This window comes from Ovis canadensis, chromosome 3 (genome assembly GCF_042477335.2).
Source record: "Ovis canadensis isolate MfBH-ARS-UI-01 breed Bighorn chromosome 3, ARS-UI_OviCan_v2, whole genome shotgun sequence".
NCBI classification, from domain to species: Eukaryota; Metazoa; Chordata; class Mammalia; order Artiodactyla; family Bovidae; genus Ovis; species Ovis canadensis.
The window spans coordinates 1589863-1606169 of NC_091247.1; the positions used below are offsets into that span (position 1 = coordinate 1589863).

At 60.1% G+C, this 16307-nt stretch overlaps 1 protein-coding gene across 3 annotated transcripts in view; it reads right to left on the reverse strand.

Moving 5' to 3' along the window:
* COL5A1 (collagen type V alpha 1 chain) overlaps positions 1–16307 on the reverse strand; it is a 139719-nt gene that overhangs the window by 22116 nt on the left and 101296 nt on the right. For all 3 annotated transcript variants that reach the window (XR_011255039.1, XM_069579805.1, XM_069579804.1), the window contains exons 38-50: positions 14557–14610; positions 13909–14016; positions 12191–12280; positions 12045–12098; positions 10702–10809; positions 8298–8405; positions 7295–7348; positions 6082–6135; positions 5878–5985; positions 3155–3208; positions 2950–3057; positions 1687–1740; positions 46–153 (exon numbers count right to left, since the gene is read on the reverse strand). Coding sequence is in view for 2 of the 3 variants with exons in the window: in XM_069579805.1 (XP_069435906.1) it covers positions 46–153; positions 1687–1740; positions 2950–3057; positions 3155–3208; positions 5878–5985; positions 6082–6135; positions 7295–7348; positions 8298–8405; positions 10702–10809; positions 12045–12098; positions 12191–12280; positions 13909–14016; positions 14557–14610 (1062 nt within the window). In the remaining variant the exon portion in view is untranslated. The remainder of the gene's footprint in view (positions 1–45; positions 154–1686; positions 1741–2949; positions 3058–3154; positions 3209–5877; positions 5986–6081; positions 6136–7294; positions 7349–8297; positions 8406–10701; positions 10810–12044; positions 12099–12190; positions 12281–13908; positions 14017–14556; positions 14611–16307) is intronic.

Consider the following 16307-nt stretch of genomic DNA (forward strand, 5'->3'; position numbering starts at 1 on the left):
GAGTGAGAGGATGCTGCTGAGAGCCCAGCATCCCCTGGTACTCACGGGGCTGCCTTTGGGACCGTCGTCTCCGGGAGGGCCCTTGGGCCCCGGGGGTCCGGCGGCACCGGAGGGGCCCGACTCGCCCTTCTCCCCTCTTTCGCCTTTGGGTCCCTGTGGGGAGAGGTGGAGAGCGTGTTCCCAGAGCCAGCCTGCAGCCCGCCCCGCTCTGGCACCCCGTGGAGCAGAAGCACCCTGACCAAGGCCAGGCCACAGGCCCCTGGGGGGTCAGCTGCCTCCAGAGCCCCCGCCCCCAGCAAGCCCCCACAAGTCCGACCCTGTGGGCACCGCGAGGGGTTTCGGGACCCCACTGGTGTCCTGGGGCCTCTGAAGCTAGGGCTCGGCTTCTAGGTGACTAGGGCAGGGCTGCCTCCTGATGAGACAGCAGGCGGCGTGGACCCCGGGGGCTACAGGGACCCAGGCTGCCCCCTGCACCGGGGCCCTCAGGCGGAGGGAGCCCAGCACACCTCCACCCACCAGCCGCTCCCTGGGCCAGAGAGCAGCCCCCGTGGGCCTGGAGAGACCATGCACCTGACCTGCGAAAGAACGTCCCAGCTCTGGGCTCACAGGTGACAACAGCGGGCCCCGTGCTTGCGGAAGCCCATGACGGAGCCGCAGCACCACGGACGGGGGGCGGCTCACGCCCGACTGTCCCGGGCGTTCACCACTGACATCAGCGTGCACACACATGCACACACACACAGGCACTCACACACAGGCACTCACACACACAGGCACGTTCACACACACAGGCACGCACACACACAGAGGCACTCACACACACATGCACGTTCACACACATGCACACACACACACATGCACACACACAGGCACTCACACACACTCACACAGAGGCACCCACACACACATGCACGTTCACACACACATGCACACACACATGCACACACACAGAGGCACTCTCACACACAGGCACTCACACACAGAGGCACTCACACACATGTACACATGCACGCTCACACATGCACGCTCACACACACAGGCACGCACACACACGTACACATGCACATTCACACACACAGGCACTCTCTCACACACACACACATGCACGTTCACACACACACAGAGGCACTCTCACACACAGGCACTCACACACACACGCACGTTCACACACACACGCACACACAGAGGCACTCACACACACAGGCACTCACACACACACACAGAGGCACACACACATGCACGTTCACACACGCACACACACATGCACACACACACAGAGGCACTCACACACGTACACATGCACACACATGCACGCTCACACACACAGGCACTCACGCACACACAGAGGCACTCACACACGTACACATGCATGCTCACACATGCAAACACGCACGCTCACACACACAGGCACTCTCACACACAGGCACTCACGCACACATGCACGTTCACACACACAGGTACACATGCATGCTCACACACATGCACACTCACACACAGGCACTCTCTCACAAACACAGACCCTCACTCTCCACCACGCTCCCTCTTTTTCCCAGCAGTCTCGTGGTGGAGGCACAGAGGGAGACACGACTCCCATTTCACGGATGGGAAAACTGAGGTATAGCGGGACCCTCCCACCTGGCAGCCGTCCACGCCACACGCACCCCTCCCCAGAGCCCACTCACTCACCGGGGGGCCCCCTTCACCGGGAAGGCCAGGCTCTCCCGCTTCGCCAGGCTCACCCTAAGGAGGGAACGCGACGTGGTCACAGCAGTGATGGGAGCAGTGGTCCACGCCAGGAGCCCATCAGGTCGTCCCCGACATGGGCTGGGGTGGGGCGCAGGGACGGGGGTGAGACAGCGGTCGCTGTCCTCCTGGGGGCTCCCAGGACTGGAGGGGACACAGGTGAGGAGTCCAGGGACACTGTGGTGACAGTGAGGCACGTGCCAGCGTGTGACATGCGTGGAGGGGTGTGGGCTGTCAGGGACGGCTCCCCCCAGAAAGGGATGCTCCCAGGCGTTCCGGAGGATGACCGGGAGAGGCCGGATGCGGGGGGACAGCGGGCGGAGGTGGACGGAGAAAAGCCCGGCGCCCTGGGTCTGCCGGCTTAGGAGCAGAGCTGGTGGGGGGTGTCGCGGGCGGGGGGGGCACACCGTGGCGGCTGGGGGGAGGACGCAGCCCCCCCAGCAGAGACTGCCCGCTGTCACGGGTGGGCTCAGCAGGCGTGCTCCCCTGCGACCCTCCTATTATAAAAAGGGAGCAGCGATGGGACACTGGTTTCAACTGAATGGCCAGACTTCAGCAGAAAGTCCTGAAAGGTGTGCCGGGAATGCGTCCACCTCCTTCCTTTCATCCCGAGAAGCTGGGATCAGTGCTCTGAGATGGTGTGAACTCCTGGGCCTAGGTGGAGTCAGACTCTGGCGCCGTCTTGCCCACCACACCCCCACGTGTAAGCATATACACACGCGTGTGCACATACATACACCCAATGGGCTCAGGCGTCATCTCCAGGGCCTGCCACACGCACGCGTGTAAGCTATGTACGTGTGTATGCACGCACGTACACCCAATGTGCTCAGACACCTCCAGGGCCCAGGCCCCGACAGGAACCAGATCAGATGACGAGGACCCAGGGCCATGAGATGGCAGGACTTGAGGGAAACGGGAGCTGAGACGGGGGCTGCTACGCACGTCAGGGACCGGCGACCACGGCTGTCAGAGCTGACCTCGGGGGGGGGGTGGGGGGCGGCGGCCTTTGCTGGGGGTCGCATCGTGTGAAGTCCCGCCCAGGCTGCCCTGGGTGGGGGGCGGGGCTCCCAGGCCCACCGCCCGCTCTTCCAGGTTTCGAGATGCGTGTGGCAGAACAGTCCAGTAGTGCATCTGTGTGTCTCTACACACACGCTCACACGCATGCACGCTCACACGCCAGGACAGTCACAGGCCATGCGTCACCTTCTCTCCCACGGCTCCGGGGTTGCCTATTCCACCGGGGGGTCCTTGTGGCCCGTCTGCACCTGGAGCTCCAGAGGGTCCTCGGGGGCCGGGGGGACCTGGCGGGCCCTGGAGAAGGGGAGCCGTTGAGCCCAGAGCAAAGGCAGGCCTCCCCCCCAAATGCCAGCTCTGCCACAGCCCGCACCCCACGAGCGGCCCCACTCACCATCTGACCCACGTCACCCGTCTCGCCCTTCTCTCCAGGAGGTCCCGGCAGACCCTGAGAACAGGAGGTCGTCAGACACTCGGCCGGTGGGCACGGCTCCAGCGCCCCCCCAACCTCCACTGCCTCCCAGCTGAGCACCCCAAAAGCCTCGGGGATGTGCATCTCAGCTACGCGTGAGGACAGCTCCGAGATCCCGTCTCAGAACTAGCCGGAGGAGAGAGTCAGAGAAGTGGGCAAGGATTTATGGACACGGTGCTTATTGCGAGTGTCCCATAAGACAATAAAGCCTAATGAGCCACCAGCAGGGAGCTGCCGGAATCAATTATGTCACCACCATATGCTGGGACACAAGGCAGTGACTAAGAGTCATGTTTTTGAAAATAAATAAGAGGTGACATGTTCAAAGAATATTTAATGGCATCTGACGTGACTTGTACTGTGACCAGAAGCCGAAAGCCTCGCCCGAACGCTCTATGCACACAATGCGACTCAGATATTGTGAAAACCGAATAGAAGGATGCACGTGCTTGTGTGTGTCTGTGTGTGTGTGTTGTGCACGGGCGTTTCGAAGGTGTGTTTGCCCATGCACTCAGAAGCCAGTCTGGTTCCGTTTTCTGATAATCTATCAGTAGTTTCATATCTATCTTCACGACCCGGATAATCGTGATGGTGTGATCACTAATCTAGAGCCAGACATCCTGGAGTGTGAAGTCAAGTGGGCCTTAGGAAGCATCACTATGATCAAAGCTAGTGGAAGTGATGGAATTCCAGTTGAGCTATTTCAAATCCTAAAAGATGATGCTGTGAAAGTGCTGCACTCAATATGCCAGCAAATTTGCAAAACTCAGCAGTGGCCACAGGACTGGAAAAGGTCAGTTTTCATTCCAATCCCTAAGAAAGGCAATGCCAAAGAATGCTCAAACTACCACACAATTGCACTCATCTCACACGCTAGTAAAGTAATGCTCAAAATTCTCCAAGCCAAGCTTCAGCAATACGTGAACCGTGAACCTCCTGATGTTCAAGCTGCTATTAGAAAAGGCAGAGGAACCAGAGATCAAATTGCCAACATCCGCTGGATCATGGAAAAAGCAAGAGAGTTCCAGAAAAACATCTATTTCTGCTTTCTTGACTATGCCAAAGCCTTTGACTGTGTGGATCACAATAAACTGTGGGAAATTCTGAGAGAGATGGGAATACCAGACCACCTGACCTGCCTCTTGAGAAATCTGTATGCAGGTCAGGAAGCAACAGTTAGAACTGGACATGGAACAACAGACTGGTTCCAAATAGGAAAAGGAGTATGTCAAGGCTGTATATTGTCACCCTGTTTATTTAACTTCTATGCAGAGTACATCAGGAGAAACCCTGGACTGGAAGAAGCACAAGGTGGAATCAAGATTGCCAGGAGAAATATCAATAACCTCAGATATGCAGATGACACCACCCTTATGGCAGAAAGTGAAGAGGAACTAAAAAGCCTCTTGATGAAAGTGAAAGAGGAGAGTGAAAAAGTTGGCTTAAAGCTCAACATTCAGAAAACGAAGATCATGGCATCTGGTCCCATCACTTCATGGGAAATAGATGGGGAAACAGTGGAAACAGTGTCAGACTATTTTTGGGGCTCCAAAATCACTGCAGATGGTGACTGCAGCCATGAAATTAAAAGACGCTTACTCCTTGGAAGAAAAGTTATGACCAACCTAGGTAGCATATTCAAAAGCAGAGATGTTACTTTGCCGACTAAGGTCCGTCTAGTCAAGGCTATGGTTTTTCCTGTGGTCATGTATGGATGTGAGAGTTGGATTGTGAAGAAGGCTGAGCGCCGAAGAACTGATGCTTTTGAACTGTGGTGTTGGAGAAGACTCTTGAGAGTCCCTTGGAATACAAGGAGATCCAACCAGTCCATTCTGAAGATCAGCCCTGGGATTTCTTTGGAGGGAATGATGCTAAAGCTGAAACTCCAGTACTTTGGCCACCTTATGCGAAGAGTTGACTCATTGGAAAAGACTCTGATGCTAGGAGGGATTGGGGGCAGGAAGAGAAGGGGACGACCGAGGATGAGATGGCTGGATGGCATCGCTGACTCGATAGATGTGAGTCTGAGTGAACTCCGGGACTTGGTAATGGACAGGGAGGCCTGGTGTGCTGCGATTCATGGGGTCGCAAAGAGTCGGACACGACTGAGCGACTGAACTGATCAGTAGTTTCCAACATCTTCTACAATGAGCAGGAAAACAAATGTCACGGGGTACGAGAAGCGAAGCTGGGAATGTCTGGATTTCTGCGAATCCAAAGTGCTTCAGGTGTGTGGAGGAGGCCCTGCGGCTCTCCTTAGTAGCCCCATTTTTAAAAATTTTTATTAGACTATAGTTGCTTTGCAACAGCACGTTGGAGTCGACTCTACACAAAGCGAGTCAGCTCTGTGGACACACAGCCCCTCTTGTTTTGACTTACTTCCCCTTTAGGTCACACAGAGCTTCGAGCAGGGTTCTGAGCTATGCGCTAGGCTCTTGTTAGTTGCCTGTCTTACACACTGCATGGATGGGGTATATACGTCAAGGAGGGAGGGACAGGAGGGGAGGGCAGGGCTGTGAGGGCGGGGGAGCACAGCACAGATGGAGGGAGGGAGGGAGGGATGGTGGGGGCAGGGCTGTGAGGGCCGGGGGGCACAGCACAGATGAGGGGGAATCGACCCAGCTATGTGCCAGCTCCGCTGTTACCTGCAGCCCCACAGGACCCGGGGGCCCGGGGAAGCCTCTCGGACCTTCGTCGCCTTTCTGCCCAAAGAGGCCCTGCTGGCCCCGAGGTCCCGGTTCGCCATCGGCTCCCTGCGGGGAGACGGATGAGCGTGCTGAGGACCAGAAGTGGACCACAGCAGCCCAAGGGATCGGCGTCTCTGAGGGCCGTTAACTGCGGATACTCACGGAGGGGCCTGGCTGTCCGATGGGGCCTTGAGGTCCTGTAGGCCCTGGTGGACCCTGTGGGGAAGAGACAGAGGTGGTGGCTCCTGAGTCGCTGCTGAGGCCACTTGGCGTGGGGGCTGGCGGCCCAGCTCACCCGGGCCCCGCCCATGCGGGGCCCACCCCGGCCAGGCTGCGGCTCTGTAAGGCGAGAGGCCCGGGGTCCAGCCCTGAGTGTGTGCGGTCGGGGGTGGCCAGAGGGCCCTGTGCACCACCTCAGCCCCACCACACACCCGTGACACAGGCCGTGGAGACCCCATTCAGACCTGAGGTCAGGGGGCTCCCGCACGGCTGAGCGAGGGCCTGACTCCGAAGGCCACACCTGGCGCTCACTGCCACCCCCAGGGCACCCCCAAGCACGTTCCACTGTCAGCCCTGGGAGCGTGGGGGAGAGGCCGCAGTGTGCGGGGAGCCTGGCCCGCCCCGGGCCGGCACTGGGGGCACACAGGGCCCTGCCCGCCCGGGACACACACACCGGCGAAGAAGCCCACGCTGCAGGCCTCCTTCCGCGGCCCCGGGAGCAGCTGCAGCCCCGTGACAGCGCTCGTGCAAGAACGCACCAGTATTTCTCAGCAGAATTTTGTTTCAGGGAAAATTAAGAGGCATTTGGTCAGGATGCTGCCGCTGCTGGAATGTCCCGCAGCCTCAGCGCTGAGGGGCGGTGACTATGTCCGTGGGAACCAAATCCTCAAGGACAAACCTGCTCCGTCTGCTTATCTCACAAAACCTGCGAGGGCTTTCTGCTCGTAATAAGGGATTCACTCACAGACGTGCGTCACTTACACGTCTAAGCACAGGCACACACAAGCTTTCACCGGGGCGGGGAGCACGGAAAGCCCATCACCCGGCTCCCATTGGTCACAGGTGTGAGTGCTGGCATCTCCTTGTTGGTGCTGAGTCGCTCAGTCGTGCCTGACTCTGTGACCACACGGATTGTCGCCCACCAGGCTCCTCCGCCCATGGGATTCTCCAGGCACGACGATGGGAGTGGGTGCCTGTCCCCTCCTCCAGGGGGTCTTCCCGACCCAGGGATCAAACCTGTGGCTCCTGCTGCACGTCCTGCATCGCAGGCGATGCTTTACCACTGAGCCGCCAGGGAAGGCCGGTTACCTTGTGAGCGTGGCTGCACCGAGCCGAGCGCGCGGCCCTGAGCTGTGGCTGCGCCGGGGCCCCTCACCTGCTCGCCTTTGTCTCCCTTGCTGCCCTTCTGTCCTGGCTCTCCAATCTCTCCCTGCAGGAAAACGGGAAAGACCCGTCAGACGGCCCAGTGGCCGCTTGCACGTTCTCTGCTCCCCGCGATTAATTTTTCTTAGAGAGTGAGAACCATCTCCTCTCCAGGGGGACCTCTAACTTTCCTAAGATGAAACATTTCCATATATTAATTTGATTTCCTCTTTAATAAGAGAGCTGGAAGAGATAAGACCTTGATTTTATGCTTTGCAGGATTGTAGTAGACTTGAAAGTGTGGCAAAAAATCATAATGGAAATATTTACTTCGTCAAATCGGATGACAGGACAGTGTAATAAAGACAATTACTATGCCTCCGGAACTATTAAAACCCCTTAGTGTTTCTGCTGTGCCGGGCCGTCTCCCACCCCGAGAGGCCGGGAATCAACACTGCAGAGGTGATAAAGTCGGAAACGTCACCGGAGGGTTCTCACAAATGGGAAGCTAAACCAGAGAGCTGAATTCCTCTGATTTTATTAAACGGAAGATCCGATGCCACAGTGACAGCATCAGATTATAAAGCATATTCCTAACGAAAGGGGGCCTTGATGGTTCAAGTGGAGAGATTTAAAAATAGACACTGAGTAAAGCCTCATTAACCTCGGCCCCACAGGTTTGGAGTCAGAAATGGTTCAGGGTGCTCGTCCTTGCTCTGGCTGCCGCAGCGGGTGTCTTTGACGACATCAAGACTACACAAGAAGGAAGCGCTGTCCGAGGCCCCTCGAATGTGTCAGAGGTCTCACTCGTCACCGCTATTTGGGAGCTATTCCAAAATCATCCACTAACGCCAAGAACACCGGCTGCACAGCACGGGGTCCCTGTCACCAGAGCCCGTACAGTGCCTGCGTCCCTTGGTTTGAAAGGACCCCCGTCCAGTCCCGACCTGCAGGCGTGGGCCAGGCTGGGCCAAGCAGGGCTCCGAGACAGGGCAGGGGCTTCTCCAAATTCTTACCTTGTCTCCGTCTTCTCCAGGGGGGCCCACAGGGCCAGCGGGACCGGGGAGCCCCACGGGGCCCTGGAGACCATCTCGGCCAGCTGGGCCTTGTGGACCCTTCTCGCCCTAGAGAGGAGAGGGGACGACTGTTCAAAGGCAGCTCCATCGCGGGAGCATCCTGCCAGCAGCTCGTCCTCCGGCCAGAGGCCCACAGGCGGGAAGCGGGCGGTTCCCGGGGAGGGCCCATCCCCCACGTCCTAATGGGTCCGCCAGACACGCCCGGGGCAGTCCTGAGGCCAGTCCTGTGTGACTATGCCCCGTGCCCCTCCGTGGTTAACCCTCGCCCATCCTGGGAAGGGCTACTCTCTCCCAAATGGGGAACGGAGGCTCACTCGTCCAGTGGAGCCGGATCCAAACCAGGGCAACCGGATTCCCGGGCCTACGTGCACGATCGCCCACGTCAGCGGCCAGGGCGTCTGAGCTCCGGCTCTGGCCAACTTGCTCACTCTCCCGATTTTCGACTAATACCACCCCCCATGCCCCCCGAGCAGGATCACAAACACCTGCACACACACGCACACAGACGCACGTGCGCGCACACACACACACACACGTGCACACACAGCACATGCAAGTGCACGCACACACATGTACACATATGCGCGCGCACGCAAGCACACACAAGCGCACACGTGCACACGCAAGCACACACGTGCACACACATCGCCCCCACACACATGCACACACACAAGCGTGCGTCACGCGCACACACACACCCATCTTCCTTTCCTCACAGTTTTGGTTCACTTTCCTAATCGCCCCTTGGTTATCCCAAACGATCCTTACTGAGTTCTTGCTCTATTTTGCCAGCCATGTGCTACCCCGTGAGCAGCCAGCACCTTCTCACCCAAACCAGGATCCCCGTCTCCCGACAGAGCCAGGGATGGAAGCAGGGGGGGGGCGCGGATGGGAGAGTGAGGGGCCTCACGGTCGCTGGCGCGCCTCGCCGCGCCCGCCCTCCTCCTGCACCCCCTCCCCTGTCCTGCCGCACATACGCCCTGCTCCTCGACTGAGAGCCCCCGGAAAGGCTCTTCCTCAGTTGAGCCAGAACATGCCCAGGCAGCCCGTGGCCCGGGTGGAATCTTCCTGCCGACACGACACCTGACCTTTCTTGGCCTTTTCTCCTCACGGCTGCGCTGGGACCGTGACGAGCTTTTCGCGGACGGTGCCACCCTGGGAGGTTTCTGCTCAAGCCCCGACTCTTGAAACAGCGAGCCCAGGCCGTGTCTACCCAGCTCGTGTGCTGTGTGGACCCCACCCACACTGAGCATGCGGAGGAGGGGGGGCTCAGGCAGAGCCCAGGGGGATCTGGGTCCTGCAGGCCTTGGGGGATGGACTGGACACCTCAGAACTGCTGATGGCCCGCTGGACAGGTCGGCCAGGCGCCACGTGCCCAGCATGGTTCCCGTGTGGACTTCTCGCCGGGAAGGCAGCCAGGGCCCTTTCTACCCCTGAGCCGTGGGAAACCCATGAGGAAACCACCCTCTCTAACAGAAATCAATCCTCAATGTCTTGACTCGATGGGACATCATCCAGGCAGCCCGTCCCCCTGGAACTCAGACTTCTGTGGCATTCGCCATTCGGAGAGGAGCTCTGAGCTGGACTCTGTCTCCATGGTGAGAGTGTGAGGGCAGGTGGGCGTTTAAACAATCATGAGGCACACATCAAATGTGGCCGGGGTGACGGTTCATCTGGGCAGGAAGGGGCGTCTGGGGAGACACTGGGGGAGAGAGGCTGGCAGTCAGCTTCCCAGGGCACGTCTGGCCAGATACAAAGGGTCTCTAACCCCCTTAATGGAAGGTGAGACTCCACACCAGCCCCCACCTGAGCTCTCACAAAGCCTCCGGCGGGGGCAGCCACGCCAGGGCGCGTCAGGTGTGGAGCGGCGGCTGCCGGGCGTCTGGGAAGGGGCTGCTTATCTTCCCACCAGGTGGCCTGTCCCTTTTCTTTTCCACACCCGCCCCCAGGCCAACACAGCAAGCGCCATCCCAAATAACCACCTTTCCGCCACACTCACCTAGGCCGGGGTGGGGGCCCCATCCTCTTGGGGCCCCCACAGCCTGGACCGGGCCCAAGGCCACGTTTGGACAGAGTCTCCACGCGCCCCCACCCCCGGCCCTGGCCTGCATGTCCCAGGTTACAGGTGCACAGGCCTGACCAGTGAGCCTGGCCCGGATACCCCCCGAGCACCCCTCCAGCTCAGACCACGCAGGGGAAGCATCTGGCCGCCCTTGGACCTCAGCCGTGACAGCCAGGCACACATCGCAAACTTCACCACCCGCCCCCCTCCCACAGACCCCAGGGAGACACCCAGGGAGCGCAGCACACAGCAGGGGCCAAGCTCCTCCGGGGCAGTACTTACAGGGGCGCCTTTCTCCCCAGCTGGCCCAGGGGGCCCCTGGGGCCCGGGCCTCCCTGGAATTCCAATGGGCCCGGCGGCACCGGCAGGACCTCTCTCCCCTGGAGATCCCTGGGTGAGGCAAGAAAGTGGTTTATTTCGAAGGCTCTCCACCTGCGTGGGTACGACTTCCTGAAGCCCCACCCCACCATACCATGCACCCCCTCACTCCCCAGGGCCCGAGTGAGCACAGACTATCGGGTCTAGAGCTTGAGGCTGTTTCTGAGTCCCTCCCATGATTCCAAGTCCCCGCAGAGCGTCTGAGGACACCTCTTCCCTAAGTCCTGGCCCAGAGGGACCTCTTCTGGGACCCTGGCACCTGCTGGGCCCTGTGGGCTCTGCCTGCCCCCGGGGTGCTCACTGGCCGCCCGGCTCCTCCACGCTGTCCGCTCTATGGGGGAGGCTCTGGCCCCGGGCCAGGACTGACAGGTGGGCACCTGGACTAATTCTAGGGGTCAGCACTGAGGACCCCCGTTCCCCAGGAGGCATCCTGTTCCCAACCTTTATCAGAAGGAAGAAGACTTTTCACCTCACTTCCACCTGACTTCCCCATCGTCATCTCTCTCAAATGGCCCTAACTCAGGGGGAAGGGGGTGTTGTTTCACGGCCCCCCTCAACCCCAGCCAGGGGCCAGGGCCGCTGCTGAAGCCCCCACCTGAGCAGATGAGTGGGGGCTGTTGGATGGGCCCTGTTTAAAGGGGGAGGTGAAGCAGATGTCACTTTCCCGTAAAGAGTCGGACAAGAGCGGGGGTCTCTGGGCACAGCCTCAAGTGGCCCCTGAGTCCCCCAGACCATAGCCCGGGGTCTCGAAGGTCTGAATCTTTAGGGCTCGTGTAGCTGAATCTCACGGTTGGGAGGGACCCACTCAAAAAAACAGACAGCACAGCTCTAGGGGCTGGGCCTCCTGCCTGTGCTGGGTCACTTCTGCCCCGAGCGGCCTTGGGCGTGTGGACGGCCCGGCTTGAGGCCCTGGAGCTGCGTGTGCCCGTGTGGGCTGTGCCAGGCCTGGACCCACGCTGAGCACCTCCACAGGCTCGGGGGGCCCACTCAGGCCTCGTCCACTCCCAGCCCTCCAAGTTCCCTCACACAGCACGGCCCCTCCCCCGGCCTTCCTCACTGGCTGGCAGCTCAGGCACGCTGGCACACTCATCCCAAGCCCACCTCTTCCTCCACAGCCTTCCCAGGACCCCCGGGGGACCGCCAGAGCCGGTGTGCATGCTCCCCAGCCCTCGGGACACCTGCCCTCCTGCAGAGCAGGCCTGGAGGGAGAGGGTGGGAGAGGCTTTGTGGTGGGCCAGTACACTCACCGCGGGGCCTGGCGGGCCGGGGGGGCCTTCACTGCCTTTCAGTCCAAGCGCCCCCTGCAAAACAACAAGATGTGAGAGGGGGCCGCGGGGAGAAGCCTCCCCATGGGGGGACATCCAACCCTTCCCCCGGCAGACCCCTCACTCACCACTGGACCAGGAAGTCCTCGGTCTCCAGGGAAGCCTCGCAGCCCGGGGGGACCGTCTTTCCCAGGAAGGCCAGCGGGGCCTGGGTCTCCCTGGAATCAGGGCCACAGGTCAGCTTCGGGGGATACCCATGGCCCAGGTGGACGGGGAGTGGGTGGGGCCTGGTCTTCTAGATCCACTGGGGACCTGGGCTGGAGGGGGGCTTCCCAGGGTTCACAGCTTTAAAAGGAACCTCTGGGTCTTGACTTGCTTCACTGGTTGACGGGTCTGGGTGCTGGAGCACGGCCCAAGCTCACGCCTGGGAGCCTGTGTGGCCTGCTGGCCCCGCGTGTGGCGTGGGAACCGACTCTGTCTGGGACTCCAAGCATGATCCGTGGAGTCCTGCTCCCCGCCACATCCTTCAGGGCCACGGCGGCCCGAGCGGGGGCTGAGGGCCCTTACGCCTGTCCTTCCCGTGAACCTGGGGATCCTCGTAAAACTGGCTCAGGTGAAGAACTCCGTGGCCAAAGCACTGGAAGCTTTGCCCAAAATGGACTCGCCGCTCAAGATACTCGTCTCGAGCCTGAACCACGTTTTCTCTGTCTGACCACGTACCTTCCCTGGAATTCACTAAGGACGTCTTCTAGGACTTTCTCTGGGGTCCCACATGGGAGAGTAGGGGCGTCCTTTCCAAACGCAGCCAGCTCTCTTTACGGCTGAATGGCTGGCTCTACGTTACACACACACACACACACACGCACGCACGCACGTATGTATGTGCTCCATCATGCGTGCCTGCACACGTACACACGCGTGTGTGTGGCCTTTTCACCCTTTGATTTCTCTTCAGGGTTACTTTCCCGCATGTGGTCGCGCACAGGGCTGGAGAACTTATCTCTCCCGAGTCCCTCACTGAAAAGCTGAGAGAAGAGGGCTGTTTGTTTCTATGCAAAAACAGGAAGTTACGACCAGCAGCTTGGGGAGCCCAGTCTGCAGATGGGTTTTTTTATTATTTACTCTTCTTCTGATGCTTCCGAATTGTGGTGCTGGAGAGGACTCTTGAGAGTCTCTCAGACCGCAAGGAGATCAAACGAGTCAATCCTAAAGGAAATCAACCCTGAATATTCATTGGGAGGATGATGCTGAAGCTAAAACTCCAATACTTTGGCCTGATGCAAAGAACCGACTCATTGGAAAAGACCCTGATGCTGGGAAAGATTGAAGGCACAAGGAGAAGGGGGCGGCAGAGGAGGAGATGGTTAGACAGCATCACCGATTCAATGGACGTGAGTCTGGGAACATTTCGAGAGGTAGTGGAGGACAGGGAAGCCTGGCGTGCTGCAGTCCCTGGAGTTGTGAGTCGTTGGACACGACTTAGTGACGGAACGACAACTTTCATGCCTTAACGTGGAGGATTTTTTAAAGGGTCACTTGCCACTAACTTCAGCTTAGACACACGAAGCGTCAGAGTTATGCCCGTTTCTGGGAATGGCTGGGCGGCCACTCCGGGTGCCCTGGGGAAGAGGTGGTCCGCAGCCACCGTCATCTCTGTCCGGGCAGCTGGTCAGCTCAGGCCCTCCCTCAAAGTGAGCGGAGAGGAGCTGAGCCCCTGGTCTGAGCGGGTGCACCGGCGTGAAGAGCAGCTGCTTGAGAATCACCCATTCATCAGAGAAAAGCAAGAGACCAAGGGCCGAAACCGTCCCCAGGGAAGTCCGCCGGGACAGAGGTCCCAGCCACTCACCTTCGTCCCTTCTTTCCCGGCCAGGCCCGGGAGCCCCTGTTCACCGGGGGGCCCTGGGGGGCCAGGGTGACCACGCTCGCCCATGGGACCGGTTTCCCCAGTGGGACCCTGCGGGGAAAGAGCGTGTCAGCCAGCACACGTTCCAGGGACATGCGAGAAAGTAGCCTTCTCTGCCTCAGTCTAAGGACAGCCTCGTCGCAGAGGCGAAGGGCCACTGTGAGCCCACCAGCCCGTCACCCTCCTTTGAAGGTCTCCTTCTGGTAAAAACCCAGAAAGAGCAAAGCACACCGGGGGTGCTGTTCACCAGCCACTGCCTGGGCCCCACTGTAGTCCCGCGTGTCGTCTCTGATGAAGCCCGCGGGGCCTGCGTTTCCTGGCCCTCGGGGGAAGCCCCGTGCCAGGAAGGGTGGGGGCGCACCCTCGTTTCCTGGGTCAGTATCTTATTTACTGCCACGTCAGGCGATCGCGTCACGCGATCACTCCCCATCTCTGCACCTGCGCCTCTGAACCCGCGTTCTAGGCCTTATGACGCCCTGGCTGCACCCGCACCCGGAGGATGCAGGGATCTTCTGCCCTGAGCGTGACCGTGTCTCCCGAGTGGGCGGGGACCCGGGATGCCCAGGGATGCCAGCGGGGGCCGCGTCTCACCTGAGGGCCGACCACACCCGGAGGGCCTGGAGGGCCGGTCTTGCCTTGGAAACCCTGCGAAGAGAGAGCCAGCCTGCTGAGACGGCTGAAGCGGCGGACAGAAGGTCACCCCCAGCCCTCACCCCAGCCCCAAACAGCGGCTGCCCGGGACCTCATTTAAAAGGGCCGTTTCTCTTGTTCCGCTTTGCGTGAATTTAGGAAGGTCAGGAAACCAGGCAGGTTCGTTTCACTGGCTGCTTCCATCACCCCGCCCCGCACTGAGAAACATACTCGATAACCGTTCATCTTCCTCACAGCACTAAGCGTCCGCTTTCTGAGCAGACGCGGTGTCCCAGCCACTGGAAACTGGACTCAGGAGCCACCTCTGGGCTGCAGCTCATTAGGGACTTTGCGGGGACTGTCCTGCTGGTGCCGCCAAGGCCCCCGGGGCCGGAAGGCGATTTTATACGGCACTGATTGAAACCCGGACGCTGCGGGGACCTGCCACTTCTACAGCGCGGCAGCTGGGAGGTATTCTTAGCTCAACTCAACAGGAATCACTTGTTTCTGCTCCGCTCGCTGGCACAGACCCGGCCGCCTGTCTGCTCTGCACACGCTCTCCCCCAGAGGCGAAGCTGACGGCAGAGCCCCGCGGGTTTCATTTCCGGCACATCCACGGAGCTCGGCACGTGTGGACAAGATGCCATCTGCAGGCGCCACGTGACGCCAGGGGAGACGTGCAGATGCTATGCCCGGGAGGCTTTCAGTGGAAACTCTACAGCGTCCGGAGACGGAAGCGGCTCGTTTAAGGCTGCAGCGGGAGCCGTGGGGCCAGCTGCCCATGGGGCTGACGGGCAAGGACCTCTGACCCAGCGCACGACAACCAGTGAGCGTGCAGCTGAGGGACACTTGATGCTCAGCCGCTGGACCGTGCAGACCCAGAGCAGAGGCAGCTTCACGGCAGAGTCTGGGAGGGCTCCCTCTTTAGGCCCAGCCGAGCTGCACGCACCGGACTGACACGGCCAAAGCCGAGGCAGCATTCCCTGCAGGCGACCTTTGTGTGCAGTCGTGTCCAACTCTTGGTGACCCCATGGACTGTAGCCCACCAGTCTCCTCTGTCCATGGAATTTTCCAGAAAGAGTACTGGAGTGGGTAGCCATTTCCTACTCCGGGGGATCTTCCCGACCCAGAGATCCAACCTGCATCTCTCGTGCCTCCTGCCTCGGCAGGCGGATTCTTTACCACCAAGCCAGCTGTGAAGCCCCCATACTACACTCGATCTTAGCCGCAAGGCCAGCAGCCTTTACAGGGTCAGAACAAGGCATGCTGGACAGATCGAAGGCATCGCCCCTGCTCGGGGGGCTGGGCAGCTGTGCCCACGCCGAGGCAAGGAGGGCCTGCCGCGTGGTCCGCTGGGGGGACGCCCACGCCGGCTGAGGCTGGGGTCCGTCTCCAGCCCCTTGTGACGAGCGGGCTCCGGGCTTGCGTTTAGGAGGCGCCACGACCTCTTGTGTCTCCAGCTGTCTAACGAAAGCACAGGTCATCACCCTGAGGAGGACCTCTCTGCAGGGCGTCTGGACTGACCCCAGAGGACGCGCCACCCCAGGCGGGCCCAGATGGGGGTGCCCCTGAGTCTCTGGGGGCAGCCAGGCATGGTGGGGGGGGGCAGGAAGAACCTGCCCTACTTTGCCAGCAAAACAAGCGGCCTAATCACTCGGCCAGCCTCTTCCCAGAACGAGGCAGAGGTGAAAGCTCACACCGTGAGATGAGAA